General features: G+C 46.2%; 5 protein-coding genes across 14 annotated transcripts; 3 read left to right on the top strand and 2 right to left on the bottom strand.

The window, feature by feature from the left end:
- The first annotated feature begins 1,759 nt into the window (after positions 1-1,759).
- ipp (intracisternal A particle-promoted polypeptide) lies at positions 1,760-5,472 on the top strand. 2 transcript variants are annotated; one of them, XM_057055917.1, is made up of 10 exons: positions 1,760-1,895; positions 2,222-2,626; positions 2,710-2,921; positions 3,014-3,233; positions 3,351-3,506; positions 3,591-3,758; positions 3,833-3,970; positions 4,059-4,181; positions 4,281-4,501; positions 4,584-5,472. In XM_057055917.1, exons 2-10 carry the CDS (start codon positions 2,293-2,295, stop codon positions 4,806-4,808), a joined length of 1,797 nt encoding a protein of 598 aa, XP_056911897.1. In that variant the 5' UTR covers positions 1,760-1,895; positions 2,222-2,292; the 3' UTR covers positions 4,809-5,472. The 2 variants fall into 2 exon arrangements, with proteins under 2 accessions (XP_056911897.1, XP_056911898.1); XM_057055918.1 differs by lacking the exon at positions 1,760-1,895 and adding an exon at positions 1,918-2,097.
- On the bottom strand, positions 5,415-7,604 carry LOC130538407 (transmembrane protein 69-like). Of its 3 annotated transcripts, none has more exons than XM_057055936.1 (3): positions 7,300-7,604; positions 6,384-6,428; positions 5,415-6,308 (listed from the first exon to the last, which is right to left on the bottom strand). In XM_057055936.1, exons 2-3 carry the CDS (start codon positions 6,420-6,422, stop codon positions 5,607-5,609), a joined length of 741 nt encoding a protein of 246 aa, XP_056911916.1. In that variant the 5' UTR covers positions 6,423-6,428; positions 7,300-7,604; the 3' UTR covers positions 5,415-5,606. The 3 variants fall into 3 exon arrangements, with proteins under 3 accessions (XP_056911916.1, XP_056911914.1, XP_056911915.1); XM_057055934.1 differs by lacking the exon at positions 7,300-7,604 and adding an exon at positions 6,575-6,758; XM_057055935.1 differs by lacking the exon at positions 7,300-7,604 and having other exon boundaries at positions 6,384-6,761.
- Positions 6,724-14,693, top strand: gpbp1l1 (GC-rich promoter binding protein 1-like 1). 5 transcript variants are annotated; one of them, XM_057055926.1, is made up of 13 exons: positions 6,987-7,163; positions 8,464-9,256; positions 9,444-9,676; positions 9,995-10,127; positions 11,507-11,630; positions 11,721-12,049; positions 12,183-12,258; positions 12,342-12,538; positions 12,719-12,862; positions 13,101-13,256; positions 13,547-13,671; positions 13,753-13,855; positions 14,036-14,693. In XM_057055926.1, exons 4-13 carry the CDS (start codon positions 10,050-10,052, stop codon positions 14,219-14,221), a joined length of 1,518 nt encoding a protein of 505 aa, XP_056911906.1. In that variant the 5' UTR covers positions 6,987-7,163; positions 8,464-9,256; positions 9,444-9,676; positions 9,995-10,049; the 3' UTR covers positions 14,222-14,693. The 5 variants fall into 5 exon arrangements, with proteins under 5 accessions (XP_056911903.1, XP_056911902.1, XP_056911906.1 ...); XM_057055923.1 differs by lacking the exon at positions 6,987-7,163 and adding an exon at positions 6,724-6,852 and having other exon boundaries at positions 8,464-9,676; XM_057055922.1 differs by having other exon boundaries at positions 6,887-7,025; positions 8,464-9,676.
- Positions 14,694-14,970: 277 nt separating this feature from the next.
- On the bottom strand, positions 14,971-17,957 carry LOC130538403 (nuclear autoantigenic sperm protein-like). 3 transcript variants are annotated; one of them, XM_057055929.1, is made up of 14 exons: positions 17,805-17,957; positions 17,597-17,707; positions 17,199-17,279; positions 17,005-17,114; positions 16,651-16,925; positions 16,488-16,565; positions 16,341-16,417; positions 16,191-16,264; positions 15,919-16,107; positions 15,686-15,840; positions 15,516-15,575; positions 15,354-15,437; positions 15,184-15,293; positions 14,971-15,103 (listed from the first exon to the last, which is right to left on the bottom strand). In XM_057055929.1, the coding sequence occupies exons 2-14, from the start codon at positions 17,695-17,697 to the stop codon at positions 15,097-15,099; spliced, it is 1,401 nt and encodes a 466-aa protein (XP_056911909.1). In that variant the 5' UTR covers positions 17,698-17,707; positions 17,805-17,957; the 3' UTR covers positions 14,971-15,096. The 3 variants fall into 3 exon arrangements, with proteins under 3 accessions (XP_056911909.1, XP_056911910.1, XP_056911908.1); XM_057055930.1 differs by having other exon boundaries at positions 16,488-16,562; XM_057055928.1 differs by having other exon boundaries at positions 16,488-16,570; positions 16,653-16,925.
- Positions 17,958-20,399: 2,442 nt separating this feature from the next.
- prdx1 (peroxiredoxin 1) lies at positions 20,400-22,879 on the top strand. Its single transcript, XM_057055938.1, has 6 exons — positions 20,400-20,529; positions 21,275-21,387; positions 21,515-21,668; positions 21,743-21,865; positions 22,015-22,145; positions 22,499-22,879. Exons 2-6 carry the CDS (start codon positions 21,282-21,284, stop codon positions 22,579-22,581), a joined length of 597 nt encoding a protein of 198 aa, XP_056911918.1. The 5' UTR covers positions 20,400-20,529; positions 21,275-21,281; the 3' UTR covers positions 22,582-22,879.
- Positions 22,880-23,000: the final 121 nt, after the last annotated feature.

Below are 23,000 nucleotides of genomic sequence, written 5' to 3'. Positions count from 1 at the left end.
TCTTGTTCCCTATTTGTTCCAAATGTGTTTATTTAATCCTTTATGAACCAAGATAACAGTTGGCAGTGACATTATTGTATGTCAGCCCTTGATGATAATCTGTGGTAGCTGACATCCATCAAAAATCACAATCAATTTTATTATTACTGTGTAGCCTGTGGGGGACGGTCGGCGAGCGGTCCAAGTTCTTGAAAATCAAAAAGGAGGACACCGGGCCAGCACGGCAAAGTGGCACAATCCAGACAGACACTTCCTCCAGTGCAGATGGCTGAGTAGCTTTGGAGTTCAAACCAGAAACAAGCTTGGTCTGGAAGCTTTACTGAGCGTCCACGGTAGACATGACCTACAGACAGAGGATGTGTTACGCTGTTCCTGTCAGGTGAGGACACGACCCCTGACCTCAAGCATATGTAACAACGGAGTATTTGGAGTCAAAATATTACAGGCAGTTTTATGGGAAGTGAAGGCTGAGTTTGCACTGTGGAAGCAGCAGTTTAATTTTACACTTATCTATATACACAATGGTGGTGAGCAATTTCCATAGTTAGGCTTATTTAGACAAACCATCAATGGACAAACAGGGACATTTATATGCCTCCTCAATGTGTATCATCGTTTTATCACCATTCAGTGAGGATTTTGAATCACTAAACAGCTCTTATAGTTAATGACTGCTAAAAATACATCCACGTTATGACTCAGGCTTGGGTAGAAAGTGACTGTGGGTGTGTTTCCATGATAAAAGAATACCTTTAATTTGGTTTATGATAAATCCAAAGAGCAGATTTCTGGGCTGTTCAGTTTTTAAATGGATCAAAGCTGAAGGTTTACCGTGGTGACACTAACAATTTGAAGGATAGGCTTTCAGAAAGCACATTAAAGCAAAAAGGGAGGTGTTTTGTTTCAGAGCTCACTCAGTTCACAAGGTGAGCTTTGGCTTAGCTTTCTAAAAGTCCATTTAAGCTATATCCAAGCTAAGCTAATTGTTCAGAAAAGATAACGATCATTATTGGCGACATTTGTGGAAACACGGCTGAATTAAAAATGTAGGGACTACAAGAATTAAAGCTATAAATAGAAAGCTGGTGCTATGTTGCATTTGGGTTTTAGCTGGCTTATCCTGGAGGAACCACATTCTCTGTTGGCAGGTTGAATCAGAGAGACGCATTGAAATAGCAGGAAATACAAGTCAAGTGACAGTTACTGGCCTTTTTCCTGTAACTGACAATAAGGTTTTCCCTGGCAGTGTAATAGCCTAGACTGATTAAATGGGTCAGGGGAATATGAGACTTCTGGGGAGAGATAACATGCTTGTAAAATATCATGTAGACTAAATTAATGTCAAGATCCCTTTTAAAATACCTTAGATCAAGCCGCTATCTGAATAATAATAAGATAGATTACAGGCTTAGATAAAGATCCACTGTAAAAGACAGCAGCCAAACGAGTGAAATATAAAATGACACCTGTGCAGGGGACTGACAAGTTAAGAATATTTGGAAAATTACAACAGGAGGTTTCTGGGGCTGGTTGTGAAGAGCTTCCGTTTGGTCCGTGGGCAACACTGCCACCTGGCGTCCATTCTGGAGAAAAACCGGAAAAGCAAGAAAAAACTCCCATAAAAACACTTCTCTGGAAACCAAAAATAAGTCCATGTAAAAATATGAACTCGACAACTTTACACTCGCAACGAAAGCCGCCGCAAACAAACAAACTCGCCGAAAAGATTAAGCGATCGGGGATTGGTTAGTTGAGACTGGAGGTTCATCTGTCAGGCCAATGTAGTCGAACTACGAAAACATGATTGACAGGCTCCACAACGGGAAGTTTCCCGCATCCTCATCAATAAACTTATTGGTAAATAACCACTGAAAGGAGCGGAATTTCGACATTAGGTAATAATCACCCACGTTGCTATCTGTGCATCGGTCGAGCAGAATTCAGTCATTTCGTTTGTTCATTTAAAGATTTAAATGTGTGACCTGTGTGTTCGCTAGCACCCTTAGTAACCCTTAGAGTCCGCAGGTGTTGTTTATAGCTAATATAACAGCAGACTGACGGATAGCAGCTTATATGACGCATCCCTAATCTGCTTAAGTAAGTCGTTTTTGTGTTGGTTGCTTATTATGCGTAAATTGCCTCGGTTCTTTGTTATTACACAACAGGGGTGTGTGTGTGCCTGTGTTCCAGTGTTCCCCTCTTCAGCTGTTGTGTCTTTCAGGCTGAGGCTGACTGGTGACGAGGATTTGGGAATATTTGCATCCATGTTAAGACCAACCTACGTCTGCTGCCATGTCCTGCGTCTCCGTGTCACCATCCCACTGCTGCAGCTGTGATGCTGCCACAGCCAACCAGGCGTCGGACCAGTCTCTGCTGTCCTCGGACCGCTATGCCAGACTCATCCTGGCCCAGATCAACAAAATGCGACTCTGCTCTGACTTTTGCGATGTGCGGTTAAAGGTTGGCAGCGGGGTCTTCAGGGTCCACCGTCTGGTCCTTGCCGCCAGCAGCCCGTACTTCTCAGCTCTGTTCTCTGGGGGAATGAGTGAGGTGGATCAGGAGGAGGTGCAGATACTTGGAGTGGAGACTCAGGTCTTTGAGGTGTTGCTGGACTTCATATACACAGGTCAGCTGTTGCAGCGCGGATTTGATCATGATCAGTTTGCAATGCGTGAGTCCTAATCCAATTGTATACTTTTCGTCTGTCAGGCATGATCAGCGTGACTGTGGACAACGTTCAGGAGCTGATGGTGGCGGCGGACATGCTGCAGCTGCAGGAGGTGGTAACTGTCTGCGGGGAATTTCTCAAGGGCCACATGGACCCGTCCAACTGCGTAGGCATCTTTCAGTTCCTGGAGCAGATAGCCTGCATGGACATGCTGGAATTTACTGAGAACTACATCCACGTCCACTTCTTGGAGGTATAAGACGCCCGAGCGCAGTTTATTTCCGTCAGATCCGAGCAGTGTCTTTGGGTGGTGCTGGGATTCATAGAGTCAAAGTCTTTTTTCAGGTGTGCACCAGCGATGACTTTAGGGGTTTGTCAAAGGATCAGCTGGTGAAGATTCTCAGAAGCGAAGAGTTAAGAATTGAGGACGAGTACCAGGTATTCACTGCAGCCATGGATTGGGTCCTTCACGATGTGCCAAAGAGGAAAAAACATATAGTGGAGGTGCTGGAACCAGTCCGCTTCCCTCTGCTTTCCCCACAGAGACTGTTCAAGTACATAGAGAGTAAGGGGAATATCGACACCAGTTCCTGTTCACATTTAATATACGTGGCTAATCACGTGCTTGCAACACTGAGGTTAACTGATTAAATTTAATGATCTTGGTGGGGTTTGTGTGCAGGCATGACAGACTTCAGCCTGCGGGTGGCGCTGCAGACTCTGCTGAAAGAATACACTGAAGTCACCAAATCTCCCAAGGAGAACAAGACGTACAGTCTGCTCCAACCAGCCAAAATGAGACCCAGAAGAAAAGCCAGGAAATACCTCTATGCCATAGGTTCTGTTTTGGTCTAATCTGAGGGTATTTGGTGGTTTGAAGGTAACTAAATCTAGTTAAATCTTCCCTGCACACGTATGACAGGAGGCTACACTCGGCTGCAGGGTGGCCGTTGGAGTGACAGCCGGGCACTGAGCTGCGTGGAGCGCTTCGACACATTCAACCAGTACTGGACCACCGTGTCCTCCATTCACCAGGCTCGTAGTGGGCTGGGGGTGGCAGTGCTGGAAGGCATGATATACGTGGTGGGAGGTGAGGCGGTTCTGGCCCTCTTATGATCAAGGCTGCAACTATCTTCGGGCTGACAAGCCTTCTTTTTTCCCCAGGGGAAAAGGATTCCATGATTTTTGATTGCACCGAAAGATATGACCCGGTGACCAAGCAGTGGGCCTCGGTGGCGTCCCTGAACTTTCCTCGCTGTGGGGTGGGCGTGTGCCCCTGCCACGGGGCCTTGTATGCACTGGGTAACTGCCAGTTTCATTCAAATTGTCACCGTATAGGAAAAGAATTCAATCTCATCATGGGACATTGATCCCAATTGTGCTTCCTCAGGTGGTTGGATTGGGTCTGAGATTGGGAAAACCATGGAACGCTATGATCCAGAAGAAAACAAGTGGGAGGTCATCGGCACCATGGCTGTTCCGCGTTATTACTTCGGATGCTGTGAGCTACAAGGTGCCTCTTCCACTCTGTTTTTAAACATTAATTGAGGCTATTTGTGATTTTATATTCACGCTTCCATGAACCGTGGTGATATTTGGACCCTCTTCTCAGGGTTTATTTATGTAATCGGAGGAATCAGCGACGAAGGGATGGAGCTACGCTCTGCCGAAGCGTACGATCCCATCTCTCGGCGGTGGAGCGCCCTGCCCGTCATGGTCACACGTCGCGCCTATGCGGGCGTCGCCTGCCTCAATAACTGCATTTACGCTGTGGGTGGGTGGAATGAGGCCCTGGGCGCTCTGGAGACGGTGGAGAAATACTGTCCGGAGGAGGTACAGCTTGGAAATGTACCGTTAGCCTTCAACGCTAGTTTTCAGTCACACCTGTGAGTCGATGGCGCCTTTATCTCTGCAGGAAAAATGGGTGGAGGTCGCCCCGATGTCGACGGCCCGCGCGGGCGTGTCGGTGTCAGCAGTGAATGGGTTTCTGTACGCCGTCGGGGGCAGAGCCGCCAGCAGAGACTTCTCCGCCCCGGTGACGGTGGACTCCGTGGAGATCTACGACCCTCACCTGGACACCTGGACTGAAGTTGGCAACATGATCACCAGCCGCTGTGACGGCGGCCTGGCCGTGCTCTGACAGCCCAGAGCGCCGCGGCCGCCGTCGTCCGTATAAGCACCTGAAACTTGACCAAACGCTGCTAGAGGGACATAGAAATACACCTATTTCAATCATCCTTTCACAACAGATGACCTGAACTGGAAAACGGCTGTTACCGTTAGCTCGCGCTCACTTCTCCACCTAGTGATTACTTTAAAGTTCATCAAAACAGGCTTGTTTTTGCATATTGAAGGAGCACTCTTCTCCATAAGGTTATCTGTGGCAGAGGCGTTCTATTTCTGAGGGACTCTTGTTGCTCTGAAGTGTCCTATTGAGCTATTTTTGGATAAGATATGAAACCACTGTTATTTTTAGAGGTTCTGTCTGGTTTTTCTTCCTGAAAGCGTGAGGGGAGTGAATTTCTACTTGAAAGACGTATCAACCACTGGAGACTTTAATAAAGGGGTCGGGGGGCTTCTTAGTCACTCACAATTTACATTTAGTTTGGGATTGATGCTTTATCAGCAGACACAAGAATGGCACCAGAAATATCTGTCATCTGTACCAAAATAGACGTGTTTCCTGTATTTTTCCTGGCTTTTTGCTATTGCTGCAGAGTACGTCACATTCTGACCACAAACAATGTTACTGTTGGATTCTTTATTAGTTGATTTTTCTATATTCAATAAAATTAATGTGCCAACTTCCTGAACAACATTTCAGCATCAGAGACCAGAACTTCAAACGAGGTGCAGTACTGCTCAAATTAACAGTAAATGGGATCCATTTGGTACCAAACAGGATGGTTTTTTTGGGGGGGAGGTAAATGATGCAAAGTCATTTAGTTGAATTCTGAATTGCCTTGACTTTCTTCTCGGAGCAGAATTGTTTAATTGCAAGTGTAGCGACTAGTGAGAAGGTGGCGACAAGCGTGAGGATAGTCCGCATGGCTTTGAACCAGGGGGGGTAACCAGGCAGCAAGGCCAGGTCATAATGCAGAGAGAGCCCCAGTCCCATCATTACCACAAGAGCTCCTTCCGTAATATTGTCCCTGCAGAGCAATGCCAGCCAGGCCAGAAGAGACGGAACCACGCTGTTGCCCAGGTTCATCCAGTCGGGCCCAGCAGGGCTTCCAGGGGGGAGTGCAAACCCCCAACGGGCACCTCCAAGGAAGGAGACTATAGAGGCTCCGTAGACCATCTGAGCAAATGCCACTTCGGGGTGAAAGGTCTGCGTTGCAGCCATTAAGAGAGGAGCAGCCAGGAAAGGGATGAGCCCAGAGAAACCCAGGTAGAGAGCTGGTTTCGGAGCATGGCTGATGGATTTCAAACTGAAGCCATCTTTGTTGTTGGCTCCGTCTGCGCTGCCCTGAGAATCTCCATGGTGGAGACGAGAGGCGAGCCAGCTCACGCTCCTGGGATTGAGCAGGCTTCCAGTGGAAGTTCGATTAGATGGTGCAAGAGAGTGAACCTTCAGCTGAGCTCTTATTGTGGAGGCTTGGGTTCCGCTAACCTTCTCAAGACATCTCCATCCTGGCACCTGAAGACACACACATGGAAGAAAGAAATAACCACTCTGCCACAGGTGTCACCACACGCTTCCACTAGGGCTTACCCCCGAAATGATGCGCTTTGTCGATACAAGTCTCAACATTTTAACCTAAGAAAAGAGACGGCATGGTTAGTAAAACCGCCCGAGATCCCCGCAACTAGCATAAAACACGACCTTGTGGTTGGCGTGTCTACATGCACGATTCAAGTTAAAAGCAAAAAAAAACAATGAATGTGTTTAATCTTTTCACACACCCTATAATTCTATGTCGTCCACTGGGTTAACAAAAGTAGCATAAACTCAAAAGTAGCCAGACTTGAGGTCGTTTGCTCCAGCTAACTCCATTGCATCGGTACTCGATTAAATGCCTGTTTCCTTATCTGTCGCGGCTGAGCCCGCCCACCGACTCGCGCTGTTATCGACAGGGTTGACTGGGTGTCGGACGTCAAGTTACGTTCAACAGAGCAAAAATAAGCGTTATCGAGCCAGTGTTCTTTTAAGGTGATAAATATATTCGTGTTACAATACAGAGGTGAGTATGAGATTTAATTGCTGAAATCAGAAGTATTAAAAAAAATAAACCCCGCGCTGTTGACCTGCCATGAGTTAAAAACACCGTGGAACTTCATTGCGTTGCAAAATGCCGAGAGATCTTGAAGGCAGCACCGCTGTAGCTATTCGAATCGCTCAGTGCCAGCGCCAGTGGTAAGCGCTCCGAAAACCCAAACAAACACATGTAGCCGCATTATTGGAAAAGTATATTGCTGTCGAAACTATTATCGTTAGTATTAAAAGGCCGTAGTTGTGTGGTTTGCAAATGGCTGCTCGCTTGTGCTGGACAAGGTAACAGCTACGACATATCGTCACGAAACACTGCAAGTTAACTCGCTAGCACTTAGCAAGCTGATGAATGTGTGCTGCCGCTGCTAAGGTAGCCATTTTGAAACTGTGTTGTTTCAGCGGAGCCAGGTCTGTTTACCTCTATTGTACGTTTGTGACAGCTGCACAACTCGCCAGTTGTAACCTCGGCGAGCCTATTTAATGCGGTGTGACTTCGTGTCGCCCGTCAGTCACACCAATCAATTCTATCAACTTTGCGGTTTTCGCGAGCCAGTGAACAAGCTGGGTAGCGTAGGCTTTAGCTAGCAACGGCTAGGCTAGCGCTACCCATACCTGCCTGTATTATCTCCCAGCCAAGTTAGATCATGTTTGCTAACGTATCTTGTTGGCGCTGGCGTCGGGTTAGTTCGCCACCGCCGCGGCGGTTGTGTGTAATTAGTCCTTTTCGGTACACGTGAGTAAATAATCCGACTCCGTTAGCATGACGAAACGTGCACGTACGCTACAACTGTCTTGAAGTACTTGGGTGTTCGCGGACATGCGGGCTTCCAGTTGTATGAGACGGCAAAGTTCGTACTTTTAGGAAGTATGCGTAATTTGTCCTTTGCTTATTTATATTTGAGAATAGTTTCCCATTGAGTAATTGCCTGTGCTGCAGATTGGAGTCCGTGGCGAACTCATCGATCTCCAGCTGTTACGTAATAATCCAGTACACATACAGATGTGTACCAATGTATGAATTAATTCTGTTTCAGTTTCGGTTTATGAGCAGGGTGTGGTAACCGCTAATGATGTTTGAAAGAAAACAGACGGATTAAAACCAAAAGCACTGCCATGGAACGCTGGGATTTTGTGCCAGGCCTGTTTAGATGGGCTGCAGTTTGGGGGAGAAATTGCTGTGCAAGAAAGTGCTCGGGTTATTTTTACACTGGTATGAATATTTAATTGACATGGGACAACAAAATTTTATGAAGTGGTTGGCTTTCCACACGAAGTGGTGGTGATATCACCGAGTCATGATTATTTCTCTTCTGCGAGTTCCAGAGAGCATCCTTGTCAGCAATATGGAACACGGCTTTATTTGGAATTTGTGGTATTTTAGCTTGATAAATGTAGTAAAGTAGACATTTGAAAGAAAGAATGAGCTGGTATAATTATCCTTGAGATTTAATGTAGATATACCTGCTGTCCTTTCTAACGTAAGGCTTATTTTGGGACGCCGCACTTAAGTTTCCTTTGCTTTGCGTTGACGTTTTCTCTTTTTTTTTTGTAAATTCTGACAAACATTGTTTGTCTGTTTCAGGTCCGTTCCTGTGCAGATCCCAGAGAACCCTCAGTAAAAGAACCTGCATTCTTTTTTTTTTTGAGGAGAAAAGTCATTGAAGAAGAAAAGCTCCGCTTCTTCGATCATCACTTTCCCCCTGGAGAGGAATTCAACAAAGCATCCTTGAGGATTTTTGTTCGTCTATCAGCCATCTCACCTCTTACAGGATTTTGGTGCATCGTACGACACGAAGACCCTTTTAACTTGTGGAAACGTTGCTTCTGCTTGGAACTTGCATATCTATGAAATCAGATCTCTTCCTTATCTCTGATTCAAACGGACACCTCGAGATCTTTGGATGGCCATTTTCCAAATGTGACGCTCCATCATACAGAGATAAAAGTAGCATTATTATGCATCACCGAGCGGCACCTCTAGTTCACTAACCTAAACTGAAGATGACAGCGATGTAACATAGGGTTTTACTTCCTTCATTGTCATGTGACTTTGAACCTTTTTTAAGCATTGTTTTTTTTCAATGTCAGACAGTCTTCTCGAGTGTTTCATGAGGCGAGTGGTGGGTTTCACTGACCGCAACTGCCGCTGAAAGACTGTCTCGGAACTTTTCTTTTCTGCGCGTTTTGATAGATCTTAAAATGAGTCGGTGAGAGGGGAGCCCAACTGAAACATATGTGGCAGGACAACACCTGTGTCTCCCCCACATCTGGTGTCGAAGAGGACCGACCACACAGACTGCCGTCTGCATTTCGGGGCCGCTGATATTCACGGATCTCCCGGAACCTCAACCGTCTGTTTTGCCAGACGGCTCCAGGTTGGTGTCCTGACGGCCGAGGCTACGAGCAGACCGTTTAAATCCACCTGTGGACGTTCTAGCACTCAGTTATTATCACAAACAGCAGGCGCGACCACCGGAGGGTTGCGTAAAATTATCACAAAGAGGAACAAGTTCCTATTGGACCGCCACAAAATCCACTTCCTGTTCCCTGGTTCTTCATTAGAGATCATTCCTGTGACCTTTTGAACCATCCCTCGTTGTTTCATCCTGGACGAAGGGGTCTGCCTCTGCGGAAAGGGACTGGGTTGTCCTGGCAGGGGTGGAAAGGGGGTTTGTTGTGTGCTGCTCGCCATCTGTCGGTGCACACGTTCTGCGATCAGCGCCAGAAGGCCTGAGGAACCGAGCCCAGCCGGACCAAGAGAGGAGGCAGAGGACTTCAGAGCCACAGACTCTGGGGTAACAAAGTTTGACACCAACTCGGGCAGTTATTGAATCGCTCCTGATAAATCGGGCTGTAAAATGAGGCTGTTCAGGTTTTTGCCACAGGGCGAAATGCTGCACAGTCAGTTTTCCTGCTGTCAGTTATCCGCTGCATCCCAACACGCTTTGTTGTCTCCTGCTAACAATAGAACTCTTTTAGCGTCTCCGGGGAGACGTTTTCTGCGCCGCAACATGAAATCGTAACCCGGCGTTGCTGCTTTCTGAAATGAACCTTTTAAAACCCAAATCCTGACTTTTCTGTTTCTCTTCTCATCATCCGGCTCCTTCCGTCAGATCCTGGCCATGAGGTTTGATGCCTCGATCCACTGACCGGAAACACTGGACCTAAATGGCGCAGCATGACTTTGTCCCTGCCTGGCTTAACTTCTCCACGCCCCAGCCTGCCAAGGTGTGTTTATCGGCAAGCGTGAGTGTGCCGCTCTCAGGTTACAACTAAACACCGTTAACGGCTTTGATTAAATGTGTGCGTCTCTGCGCTTTGTGTGAGTAGCGTCACACTCGGGGACTGATAACGTTGTCAGCGCACAGTTGAAAATAGGCTCGGCTAATCATTGTTTGCCTTCAGGAAGAGACTGATACTTAAAGAATCTGGCCAAATTTATAATCACCACACACACACACACACACACATTCTCTACACTTCTCTTCCCGGCATTCTGATTGAAGTGTGTTCTGATTGGTGAGAAAATTCCACTTAGTTTTCCCTCTTTAATGTCGCCGGTGGGTTGTGCCCAACAGTGGTGTAGCGGGGGGGGGGGGGGTTGGACTCACAACTCACCGAAAGCAAAGGATTATTCCATAAGAGGAGTTGCTTGGGAAACAGACATCTGGAATACTCTCCTCAGTGTTGCCACTTTCATCTGATTCCAAAAAGGGCATCGTTGGAGAGAGGGAGGGAGGGGGAAACCAAATCTGTTCTCTTCTCTAAGACATTTATCAACTTTCTGTCATCTTTAACACCTGCACATGAGCAAAGGCTGCAGGCTGAGGCTGTAACACTTGCAGGAATGCCTTTATGGGGCAAAAACTGTAGCGCTCCCAGAGAACTAATTTACCTCCAGGGTCCATTTTCTGGTTGTAGTTGCCCCACTGTTGGGAGCCGTGGCCTTCAGAAGTCCTTAAGGATTCGCCTGTAATGTTTCCGTTATGGAGCCGGAGTTTGGGCTCAGCCGGCCCATGAGCACCTACGTCACTGTAGAAGTCTGAAGGCCTTTGTTTGTGTCAAACATGTTTATTAGTTGAGGTGACGGCTGTAGAATCACTGAAAGCTGGAAACATATTTCAGGTTATTTACCAAAATCGATCAGTGACTTCTCTCCAGTAACCTGGTGTGTCGGCTCTAGAAAGACTTGCTGGAACGCTGCGGGACCTTGTTTCTGGTTCCTCTGAGACCCCTCCTCAGTCCACAGAGCAGAAATTAGTTTTGGGTCGGCGTCCTAATGACTTAATACTCGTGCGAAAAGGACTGACTCGTGGGAGAAATGGCATCGATAGAAGGTTGGTTGTTTTGGAGCTCTTGAAGGTCATCTGTTTGGACGGGAGTCAGTTTGAGCAGGATCTTGGTGGGTTATGGGAGGAGAATCTGGGGGAGTCAACAATGGCTGTTTGCTTTCATGTTGGTGATCGTGTGCGGAAATGGCTGCTGATAAAATTGCTTTGATGACCGCTGCCCAGGCCCCCGTGGAAGAATTTAACTTCTACCGCTACAGAGGATCCGAAACATTTTCTTGACCAGTGTGTGCTGGGTTCTCGTCCCATCCTAACGGTCAACGTTCTCCCCTCCAGTCCCCTGCTGCCACCCCACAAGGCGAGCCCCAACTCCACAAAGATGGCCGAACTGCTGTGAGCCGCCGGCGCCACAACTCCTCCGATGGCTTCTTCAACAATGGCTCCCTGCGCGCTCCTGCAGGTAACCCCCCCCCCCCCCACCCCCCCGTCTTATTGCTCAAGAGACCGGGCTGTTCTGTGGGACCTGCCTCTGATTCTGTATCTCTTTAAGGCGACGGATGGCAGCAGCCCTCCTTGCTGCTGAGGCACGACTCGGTGGACTCGGGGGTGGCCAAAGGAGGTCACGGTGGGCTGGCGGGGGGCTCGTGCTGGAAGGAAACGCCCAGCTGGCACGGCTCTTCGCGCGGCCCTCAGGACGGCCACCACCACCAGGGACGCCATCCTAAACGCGTGGGAGGCGACAGGGACAGGCAGGTGGGGCACCGGCAACGCAACGGCAACTTTCATCCCCGCAAGGGTTCCTCGTACCAGGACAAGTTCCCCAACGAGGAACGCAAGGACGGCAAGGATGACAAGCTGAAATTTGTGGAAGAGGACTTTGTGAGTTGAACATTTTGGGATTGTTCACTGTTTAAATTCACCTCAAGTATACATAAACAGCAGTTAGACGCCATAAAAGCCACCTGATCACCTCTAAACCTACACATTACAAATACATGTGCTCGTGTTGCAGCCTTCCCTCAACCCGGAAACAACTGGAAAGCCTGGGACTCAGTTGCGTGCAGTTGCTCCACACGCTGGAGTGTGGGGTAAATCCAAATCCAGATTAACTAATGTCAAATTACAAGTGCAATTGACAGGCCTAATCCCCTTCTTTTTATTTCTGTCGCAGAAAACCCTCCTAGTGGTAAACAGATGGTGTCTAAAATGCTGGTAATCAAGAAGGTTTCCAAGGAGGACCCCAGCACAGCCTTCTCTGCAGGGTTTGCCACTACTGGTGTTTTGCCTACCAATGGCAGCAAAGCTCCCATCGCAGGCTCCAGCGTCTACAAGAACCTGGTCCCAAAGCCTGCTGTGGCCCCCACCAAAGTAAGCCTTTATTTATTTGTGTTTTCTGACAACATTTTTAACCACACCGTCTAGTTTTGTTTTGGTTTTTTTAATTCCACGGGCTCGCGTTGCCTTTTTTGTGGTTGTTCTGCAAGTCGTCACTAGGTGGCAGTGTTAGTGAGAGGTTTTGTTAAGTTCGGAGCGCGTCCCTTCTTTCAGAGCACCCAGTGGAAGTCCGGTGGGAGAGAGATCAACAAGTCTGGCCTTCACATGCAGGGCCGAGATTCAGTCTTCACCAGCCCCGTCTCTGCAGCCAAACCCAGCACCCCAGTCAGCGCACCACAGCACAACACCCCAAAAGAGGTGAGCTTTAAGTCTGACAGCAGAATACAGCTTTGATTGTAGGGATGTGACACAGCAGGGAAAAGCGGATGACCTGTAGACATGTAACCCGTTCTTAATTAAGCGTAGTAAATGTGTTAAGAGTGAGTTTCTAAGGTGCTAGCTTGCAGCTCGCCGCTCCATATTTAATAGCCATCCTGGGGTCTGAGGGCTCCTCCTGTGCCTTCTGCTGACTCCCTGCTCTGTGTCTCGTCTACAGCATCCTTCCAGCACGACTCCTCCCATAGACATCGCTCCTTCCAGACTGAAGCTGATGCGCCGTGGTCCGGACCGCAAGAGCGAGTTCCTGCGAGCTCTCAAGGACGAGGGCACCGGAGAGCTGACCACCAGCAGCAGCCCGGGAACATCTGGAGAGGTGGGCTAAAATCCCAGAGGCTCCAGGAAAATCACAGAAAGGGATTAGTTCTTTTCTGGTTTTCTACTGGAGGAGAGCGTTCCCTGGCATGTTTTTACATTAAATATTCAAAGCGTAGCTCGTGAATAAAAAATGAGCATCACCGGGATAAAGACGAGGCCGTTGATTGAATTAATTGGAAACTTGAGAAAAGGGCGAGATGTGCGTGCACTTTACCAACAGCTGTCAGCTTCACTGCGTTGAGCCCTTTGAATGCTGGAAATGGATCTTCTCTCTATCTTGGATCGCAGGGGGAAAGCAGCACCCCGGAGCCCAAGGCCTACAGCGAGGAGGTCTGCCACGAGAACGGGCTGTCCTACTCCCTCAGTGACTCCGACACCGAACACCTGTCCAGCTCCCTGGAGGCGGAGCACCGGTGAGAGACACTGACGCGCACCCAAACACACAAAAAGACATGCAGGCGACTCACACGCAGGCGACTGTTGTGCGTCCCCAGGTTGCTGAAGGCCATGGGCTGGCAGGAGTACCCAGAGAACGACGATAACTTCCTTCCTCTGACAGAGGACGAGCTGAGAGAGTTCCAGACAAAAACAGAACAGGTGGGTCCAACGAGGGTCTATAGTGCCGGGCAGGAAGGAAGGAAGTCATTCATGAATCCACAGGCTTATTTAATCAATCAGAACATCTTGATCTGGTTATTACAGTCGCACTGGGTATTTTTAATCCCCTTATCAGAGCTCATTAACTTCCCTCACAATGACTTCAATGTTTTTATGCAGCTGAAGAGGAACGGCATGCAGAGGAACGGCATGCAGAGGAACGGCGCTCTGCCCCGAGCTCGGGGAGTGACCCTCCACTTCACCCCCTGGAGGAGTGTGGCCGAGGCGAACGTCGAGGAGGGATCCGAGTCTGAAACCAGTAGCAGCAGCCAGACCTCTGACGACGACGACTGCATCAGATCCTAACGTGGCTTTACGGAACAAAACAAAACAAAACAAAAAAACAACAAAAAAAAAAATCACGTAAAACGACACATCCCAGCAAGAAATCCTCCTCTTCCTCTTTCATCTTTTTGTTTTTAGAGCACCATTTTGAATTTCTTGTTTTGATTTTTTTTTTTTTTTTGGTCGTTCTTGCACAAGGGAAAAACCAATCATATCCCAGTGGAGGGGGAGATTCCGGCTCTGCCAGACGTTGTTTTCCCTGCGTTTCCTCCTTCTCTGCAGACCCTGCCCTCTTTGACCTTCCTCCCCTCCCTTTTTTTTTTCTTCCTCGCTTTGTGGAACTGAAGTGTTCATCAAGAAAAGAAGGGCAATGAATGCACACTTGATTCTGCTTTAAACAGACTAACTCATTTCATTGATGATGCTGATGACAGATTATTAATGATATTAATAAAAATTGGTTCCTGACAAGCTGATTATGTTTCAATATGAATCTGGCTCCTGTGGTGTTTGCGTGGCCAGGCTTTTATCTCCCACATTGAGCGTTAGTTAACCTTGTTTTTACTGGGATTAAACTGTAGATTTTGGTTGCCAGCTCTCCCGTAGTGTAACAACGTATTGTTCAGGGCTGTGAACAGACGGCACTGAAGCAGAATGTTTAAGTTTATGCCGCACATTTATTGGCTTAAAACTGTCAAGAACAAACCAAACGCAGAGACCCCCCTTCCTCGTGGTGCGTTCAAGGACAGCTGTGGATAAATGACTGCAAGTTTGTTTATGAAATCTTTATTCGGTTTTACAGCTTTAAATGATTACAAGAGTAGAAAACATTCGTATTTACAGCAGTAAATTAGTGCAGGAATTGACTCATCCGGGAGTTGAATGAGGGTCCAGGTTCACTGGCTGGAAGACAGTTTAAAGTCCGTTAATGATGGTTACCAGTTAACCACCTTTGAAAGCTCATGCAGACGCCCGGCTCTCACCTCTCCACTTTTGCCTCCGGTGCGTCTCCGTTAGGGGTCTGAATCGCTCCCCCGTCATGCTTCACCTTCTTCACCTCTCCCTCCTTCACTGGACTCTCCTCTGGTTTCCTCTGAGATGCACAGTTGTTAAAGTTCTGTACTGCTCTTATTCACTTCAAATCATCCCTCACCTTTTTCCTGACCAGGTGGGAGATGTCGGAGACGGAGGCCCGTCCGCTGGCAGAACTCGCGGCATTCGTTACGGATCCATTAATCTGGGGTCACATGGGGGGAACAAACATCGATCGCTGGTGTTCTAAACTGGTTTTTGGCTGTGTGCGGGGGCGTCTCACCTCTGAGGAGTCACCGTTCTTTTGGGTGGATCCAGAGAAGGACGAGGAAGCTTCTTCGCTCTGACAGGAACAGAGTTGGAGTGTTATTTGTCCGTTATTTATTATTTTTTTGCGCGGCTTCCTTGGCAGCATTACGCAACGTCAGGAGAGTATTTCCAGTCCCCACTCACCGGCGCGGCCATGCTCAGGGTTTTCACACTCTCGCTGGCGTCCTCCACTTTTTCCTGGATCTCTGGCAGCAGGGCCTTCAGCTCCTCCATCTCCTTCCTCTCCTCCGCCAGGGCCTCCGGGCCCTCGGCCTTGTCGACCAGCTCCTGCAGCTTGTCTGTGGGGACAGTTTACACCTGTTGGCAGGAAGGAAAATAGATAGCGGAAACTGGCGGTGGCGGACGAGTCCTCTTACCCAGCCTGCTCTTTATCACAGAGATGGAGCGGTTGAGCTCGGCGATGGCCTGGTTGTACTGGAGGTTCAAGCCGTACGTCAGTCCTAGCTGGTAGTGGGTCTCGGCAAGTAGGCGGCTGTCGGCCTCCAAGTGTTTGAGCTGCAGCTTCAGACACTCCTCGAAGTCGTCCAGGGCCTGGGTGTAGTTCCCTGGACACACAGCAGCAGTTTTTCCACCAAACCAGGTTTTCGGATCCGCATTGTAGCTTTTTAAATTTACTGAATCGTCGTACCTGATTCGACAGATACTTCGCCAAGTTTCAGGTGAGCCTGGGCAGCCATGAGCTGGTCGTCCTTAGCCTCTTTCCTTAAAAGAACAAATAGGAGATCAAAAACTAAGATGCAGGTCAACGTTACCCGTCTGTCCTTGGGGCTTCCGTTACCTTTTGTAAATGACTTTAGCAACTTCCAGCATCTCCCAGGCCAGCTGCAGGTTTCCCACCTCCTCATCCTCGCTGTCCTGCAACACAAACTCAGTTTAAAGGCCGAATCATTGGCAGCTGTTTTTGACCGCCCGGTCAGAATCGGACCTTGTCGCAGTCTCCTTTCTCGTCCGTCTTGTCTTCCATTTCATCATCGTCACCTTCTCCTTCCTCCTCCTCCTCCTCCTCACCTGAGCCAAACAGAAAAGTTGCAATTAAATTCAAACATTTCAGATTCTGATTGAAAGATCCACAGTTTTAAAGGTGACTGACCTTCGTCGCCTTCAGCTCCCTCCTCCTCTTTCTCTTCCTCCTTGTTTTCCGTCTGCTCTTCTTTGTCGTCTTCACTCTTGCCTTCTTTAACCCCATCACATTTGCTCTCACCAGCATCTGTGTTTTCTCCATCCACACTCATCTCTTTATCTTCACTCTGTTTCTCTTCAACTTTGTCTTTTTCTTCTTTTTTCTCTGCCACTTTGTCTTTTTCTTCTTTTTTCTCTGCCATGGCATCATACACCTGATCCCTCAGCTCGTCCCTCGTCTTTTCTGTAGAGATAACCCAGCAATCAGTTCATTTCTTTCTAAAGATCCTATCTTCAGGGATTTACACTTTAATATTTTATACCATCGACATCTTCTGTTCCGTCAACAACGGAGTCTTTGGGATTCTTTTCCTCATCCTCCTCTTCCTCTGGCACTCCCTCCAGAGCGTTCCCCAGAACAGAATTCTCCATCCTGCAACAACAGTCATGCAACTTCCTATTAGGGATCTAAACTGCAAATTAGACACACTGAAAGCAAAATATCTCAATACCTTACCGTGCCAAATCCAACAGGGCTTTACCGCACCAGAAAAAAGCCTCGCCACACTCGTCTGCTGTGTCACCAAATGTTTTAGCCCTAAAATTTAACAAATTAAATAAAAAAACAGACATAAGCTTATAAATGTCAGCATTTTCCCCCTGTTACAACTATAAACAGGCAAATTTCAGGCCCAAACATTTTATAATAAGCCACTTAAAATAATTAAACCAATGGTCGGCCATTTAACTTCTTAAAGTATTTTAAAACCAGTAACAAGCACTTAAGCTTCAGAAACAAACTGAAAGGAAGCATTAGCGATGGCGATCGGTAAATAAACGCTGCAGATGCGTGTGACAGTCGGGGTTATATTAGCATGTGTATTCAGATTTAATGGCTATAAAGGGTTGACTCACAGCATCCCGCAGGCCTCCTGCAGGGAGTTCACCGCCTCCACCACCTTCCCCATAACCAGGTGCTTCTTCCCTGCGCCGATTAGTTTGTTGGCCTCCTCCATGTTGATCGAGCTGCGTAGAAAGAATGAGACGCTTTTTTCTAACATTTCAAGCTCAACTTTGTATCAATAATGGCACATAAACGTCAGATAAATGACTTCCAGCACACCTTCTGAGAATACGGGACAAAAACTGTTGTGAGCCGCGGCGTAAACGTCTGATTGCTCCGACTGGCTGCTCCGTTGTTTCAATTTGGCGCGAAATATTATTTCCTCTTCCGGTCGATTTCCTGGCTCGTGCTGTTGCGCGCGAAATGTCTTAAAGCAGCAGAACTTTTATGACTACTGCTATAAATGGAAGCCAGCACTTGTAGAGAGAGATCTGATTGATCGTCCTGTAATGGAGGTTGTTCAAATTACAAACCAATCAATTATTTAAAAAAATCCATCGAAAATCCCTGGATCCAGGTATTATATATAATATACACACTGCCTGGCTGAAAATGTGGCCACCGAAAAACAAGGTCACACACTCTTGTATTTCACTGGACTACCCTTAGCTTTGATAACACCATGCATTTGCTGTGGTATTTTGTTAAGTCTCTGCAATGTTACAAGATTTATTTCCATCCACTGTTGCATTAAATGTTCACCAAGATCTTGTATAGATGAGCACCTAAAGATTCTCAATTGGTTTAAGGTCTGGACACTATGGTGGCCAAGCCATGTGTGAAACTGATGTCTCATGCTCCGTGAACCACTCTTTCGCAATTTGAGCCCAATGAATCCTGGTGTTGTAATTTTGGAATATCCTCAGGCAGTAATTGTCCAATAGGAGGCTCTTAACTGGATTGTCATACAAGGTTACATAACATAGTAGGTTGCTTGATTATTGATTGATTATTATTGTTGTTGTTATTATTATTATTGATTGATTATTATCAAAGGTCCCTCTTGGAACATCACATAAATGTAGTCAGATGTTCCTTGGCCCAGTATCAACATGTTCATTTATTTTCTTCACAAACACATAAACTTGTACCGGTAATTACCTTCTTTTTTGGCAGAGCTCCAGAAGTAAATTAATGTCATAAAATCAAAACATATATAAACAATTACATTATATTACATATACACATATAACATATATATTACATTACATCACCTGCTTCTGTGCAAACGTGTGTGTGTGTGTGTGTGTGTGTGTGCGTGTGAGTGTCTGTCATGTCCTGCTGTGAGTGACTGGGCTCCCCTTTGAGTCCCTCATGCTGACTTTGTGCTGTTGTTTCATCAGGACAAGTCTGGACCTGGCAGTCAATCAGCTTCACATAATCCCAATCAAAGCGTCACTAGATTGTAAGAAAGTGTGAGTGGAAAAATGAGTGTGTGTGGAGAGAGAACACGTGAGGAAAAACTAGTTTCAAAGAATCCACCATATTCCGGTAACAGTCAATATATCCGTTAAGTTTAATGTCCACAAACAGTTTAAAGGAATAATCCTACTGGGTATCTTGGATGATTCCTCTGTGTGGATGACAGAAACTCACACACCCATATAAATAGAAAAGCCTCCAAAGAGAAACCGTTGGTTGATAATCCTCTCGTGAATTCTCTAAATTATTCAAAGAGAACCCAGGGCTGCATTAATTTCCCAACTGTCAGTCGGGAGGACAAATAATTAGCCACAATTTACCTAATTATTTGAACTGAGGTTTGTTTGTTTTTTGTTCACATTTTGCTCCAGGATACGGGTTATGAACATTTTCAGCAGATATTCAGCTGCTTTAGGATCAGTGTTGGAGAAGAAACACTGATTACAAGGACACATCAGATAAAGAGAAGGCTATGTTTGATCACTAGACTGCTGCAGCGCTTCCGCCCAGAGGTTATTGTTTGCCCCTCTCTTATCTGGCCCTTGAAGTGGTGTCCATGGTAACAGCATGCATCGATCACTCCAGGACAGGGGGGGACTGTCTTTTTCTCAGGTTAGACTCAGATAAACTGATATTGTAGGAAAAATAATGCTGGTTTTGTGTATAAAAGAGTAAAGCTTTTGTAACAGGGAACAAAGCCTGCTGTTCCTCAGCCAAGTCATTAAGTAAATAATGAGTAAATATAGAACTAGAGAGGAGGAAACGATAGTGAACAAGATGTTGCAATAGTGCCCTGCCCAGTCCGGTATATCTCATTGTAAATACTGTAAATAATGAGAGGTTTGGTAATAAACCAGGAAATGCTAAGGGAATTGTATATGTGCTGCACTGCAGTCTATAAGGAAACCTTTGGGGAAAAAAACCACCCTCAAACAATACACTTTAATTGAGAGAACAAAATTGCATTTTTGAATGTTCCTGGCCGGAGGCTGTGATGCAAATTCATGTTAACATTTGCAAAATTATACGAATTGAACACAGCTTGTAATGTCCAGAGTGAGCCACAAAATGTGATTGACTTCTACCATGCCCACTTTAACACAATTACAATATTTACACTTAAGTTCTGATAAATTGTCCTCATCAATCGGCCCAGTCTGTAATTGTATAAATCATCTTTATGGTCTCACAGACTCAACACAGGGGTCAGTCGGAAACTAAGGGATTAATAAAACAGAGATTTAAAAGCAAATCACGTTCCCAGTTGGCCTCGTCATACTTTCTTATCTTAATCCTTCATAAGAACGGGAAAAGTCTTCAAAAAATGATAAGAAAAATGCAAAGTCATGCTGTGTAGTCGGAGTGCGGATTCTGGAGGCGGGACTGAGAGTTGAAGTGGACCGTAGTCACGTTCTCGGCTATCTTATCGCGAGAGCCGCGCGGTTGTATAAATGCCCCCTCGAGTCCGTCGGTCTCCGCTGTCTTCTGTCGAACTGTGTTCTCTGGTGTGACTGAATCTGAGGTGAGTGCTGCAAAAAAGGCATTACATTTATTTGATACCACTCTACTTGGTAGTTGTTTTAGCTTTTTCTCGTTTTTGTGCGGCGTGCTCTTGCCTCAATTTAAGGTTTTTTTGATTGTGAACTTCCTGAACTGTTCAACAAGTGGATTTCCCGTTCATTCGGTCAAAGAGACCCAGATTTTACTCGTAATATTGGGTTAAATACGCCTCATTTAATATCTTTGCACGCTGCAAACAGGTAATATTTTACGCTCAACTCAGTTCTCATGGGATTTTTATGAGTCTGACTTTGGGGTGAATTTTTGAGGTTAGCGAGTGAAATACCACGACCCACCCCTGCGTAATAATTTTGACTTTGACCCGTAAATTAAGCAGATCATGAAAAAATGGTTGCATGGCTACATAACTTAAAAGTCTTCTCTGTGTTACAAATATGTCATGCATGTACACCAGAAGAGGTATGCATTACATTCTGTATTATTGTTTTATCTGTAGTGTTTTGAAAAAATAGTTAACAGTGGGGTTCCCATTATGCCATAGATCAAAGTGAAACTTTTGCTCACACTCACTGTACTGAATAGCAATGTGCAAATTACATTCATGTCAAACTTTGGTGTAAGGTATGACATGAATGTAATTCGCACATTGCCTAAACGAGGAAGTAGTTTTATTCAGTAATCCCATCATGAAGACACATTGCTATTTCTGATTTTGGAACCATTTCCTCTTTGTGTGATCTGTTTAGAGTGAAAATGGCTGCAGGCAAAGCTCAAATTGGAAAATTGGCCCCAGACTTTACGGCCAAAGCCGTGATGCCAGATGGACAGTTCCAGGACCTGAAGCTGTCAGATTACAGAGGTACACATGCAGTGGTGAAGAGGCATTCATTTACACTTCTGAGGGCCAGGATGAATGAAGCTGTAATTATCATTCATACCTTATCAAATGCAGATGGGCTCACTGTCCTTTCTCTCCTTTTATGCAGGAAAATATGTGGTCTTTTTCTTCTACCCGCTGGACTTCACCTTTGTCTGCCCCACTGAAATAATCGCCTTCAGCGATGCTGCTGAGGATTTCAGGAAAATTGGCTGCGAGGTCATCGCAGCCTCCGTTGACTCGCACTTCTCCCATTTTGCCTGGTAGGTTTATTTGACACCTACATTTAAATTTGATATTTTTTGTTGCAAACTCACTTTCTCTTATGTTTCCGAAGGACCAACACACCACGTAAGCAGGGCGGTCTGGGGAGCATGAAAATTCCCCTTGTATCAGACACACGGCGCACAATCTCCACAGACTACGGAGTCCTGAAGGAAGATGAAGGCATCGCCTACAGGTGGGATAAACTCAGGTTTACCACAATTTAATAGCAACATTGTCACCGGAGACACATGACTTCCTTCTCTTCATGCACAGAAATTGACTTTACAAACTTTCTTGTCCGTATGTCTCATCAGCTGCTCTCTGTTTTCTGTTTTTAAACAGAGGTCTGTTCATTATCGACCCCAAGGGTATCCTGAGACAGATCACCATAAATGACCTCCCAGTGGGACGCTCTGTTGAGGAGACCCTGCGTCTTGTCCAAGCCTTTCAGTTCACAGACAAGCACGGAGAAGGTCAGGCAGCACTCTGATGAACATCTGTTCATGTTATTTGTGTCAGAGAACTGCACAGCACATTGATTTCACATTGGGAACAGCCCAGATATGGGTTAGATTGATGATTAAAGGGTTGCACATCTCAAAGTCTCTTCATTTTATGTTTGGCAAAGATGACAAACCTATATTCTAGTTCAAAGGCTCGCATTCTTATCAGAGTTAAGGTTCACATGAACTTTATAACAGGGCAATAAACCCAAGCGGTGCAAGCGCGAACACTTTACATTGTGTAATGGAATGTTGGTCTAGTTGTGTTTGTTTATGCTTTAACTGTCACCTCTCAAAGATTCATCGTGGACTTTTCTTTGCAGTTTGTCCCGCCGGCTGGAAGCCAGGAAGTGACACCATCAAGCCCGACGTCCAGAAGAGCAAAGAATTCTTCTCCAAGCATTAACACCAAGGCCAAAACATGCAGCCTACTGTAGTGACCCAATGTGCTTGTCAAAATTGTGTAAGGAGAGCGGTTTTTGTAGTCCTGTTGTCCCTTGAGTTGATAGTGCATTACATAGTGCATTGATAGTCCAAAACAAATCGTGTAATTCATTTTGTGGTATATGTATTTAAACTCTTGAGCTAAATGTGTTTACGTATTTCATGCCCTACTTTTTATTGCAAACGACCACAGAGGAACTCCTGCTCACATGAACCCACACTTGTTGTTCTGTTAAAATAAAGAATACAAGTTTATAACACTTCTTAAAGTTTTCCTAAAAACATTCAGACATAATATTGTTGTGTCACCGAACTGCATCACGGGATATTTTCGGCGCGAAATCCATTACTGGCAAACGCAGCTGGATTTAGCGAAATTAG

This window comes from Takifugu flavidus, chromosome 15 (genome assembly GCF_003711565.1).
Source record: "Takifugu flavidus isolate HTHZ2018 chromosome 15, ASM371156v2, whole genome shotgun sequence".
NCBI lineage: Eukaryota > Metazoa > Chordata > Actinopteri > Tetraodontiformes > Tetraodontidae > Takifugu > Takifugu flavidus.
This window is presented reverse-complemented; position numbering and strand designations above follow the sequence as displayed.

Bases quoted from the DNA above. Each gene is read 5' to 3' on its own strand.
- ipp (XM_057055917.1), top strand. From the start codon at position 2,293: ATGTCCTGCGTCTCCGTGTCACCATCCCACTGCTGCAGCTGTGATGCT. The intron at 2,922-3,013 runs GTATAAGACGCC...GTCTTTTTTCAG, and splicing joins TCCACGTCCACTTCTTGGAG to GTGTGCACCAGCGATGACTT. The intron at 3,507-3,590 runs GTTCTGTTTTGG...CACGTATGACAG, and splicing joins GAAATACCTCTATGCCATAG to GAGGCTACACTCGGCTGCAG.
- LOC130538407 (XM_057055936.1), bottom strand. From the start codon at position 6,422: ATGTTGAGACTTGTATCGACAAAGCGCATCATTTCGGGG. The intron at 6,309-6,383 runs GTAAGCCCTAGT...GTGTGTCTTCAG, and splicing joins CAAAGCGCATCATTTCGGGG to GTGCCAGGATGGAGATGTCT.
- gpbp1l1 (XM_057055923.1), top strand. From the start codon at position 10,050: ATGGCGCAGCATGACTTTGTCCCTGCCTGGCTTAACTTCTCCACGCCC. The intron at 12,863-13,100 runs GTGAGCTTTAAG...TCTCGTCTACAG, and splicing joins AGCACAACACCCCAAAAGAG to CATCCTTCCAGCACGACTCC. The intron at 13,856-14,035 runs GTGGGTCCAACG...GTTTTTATGCAG, and splicing joins TCCAGACAAAAACAGAACAG to CTGAAGAGGAACGGCATGCA.
- LOC130538403 (XM_057055928.1), bottom strand. From the start codon at position 17,697: ATGGAGGAGGCCAACAAACTAATCGGCGCAGGGAAGAAGCACCTGGTT. The intron at 16,418-16,487 runs GTCCGATTCTGA...TTTGTGTTGCAG, and splicing joins AGAAAGGAGACTGCGACAAG to GACAGCGAGGATGAGGAGGT. The intron at 15,576-15,685 runs GTGAGTGGGGAC...TGTTCCTGTCAG, and splicing joins CCCTGAGCATGGCCGCGCCG to AGCGAAGAAGCTTCCTCGTC.
- prdx1 (XM_057055938.1), top strand. From the start codon at position 21,282: ATGGCTGCAGGCAAAGCTCAAATTGGAAAATTGGCCCCAGACTTTACG. The intron at 21,669-21,742 runs GTAGGTTTATTT...ATGTTTCCGAAG, and splicing joins CACTTCTCCCATTTTGCCTG to GACCAACACACCACGTAAGC. The intron at 21,866-22,014 runs GTGGGATAAACT...GTTTTTAAACAG, and splicing joins GATGAAGGCATCGCCTACAG to AGGTCTGTTCATTATCGACC.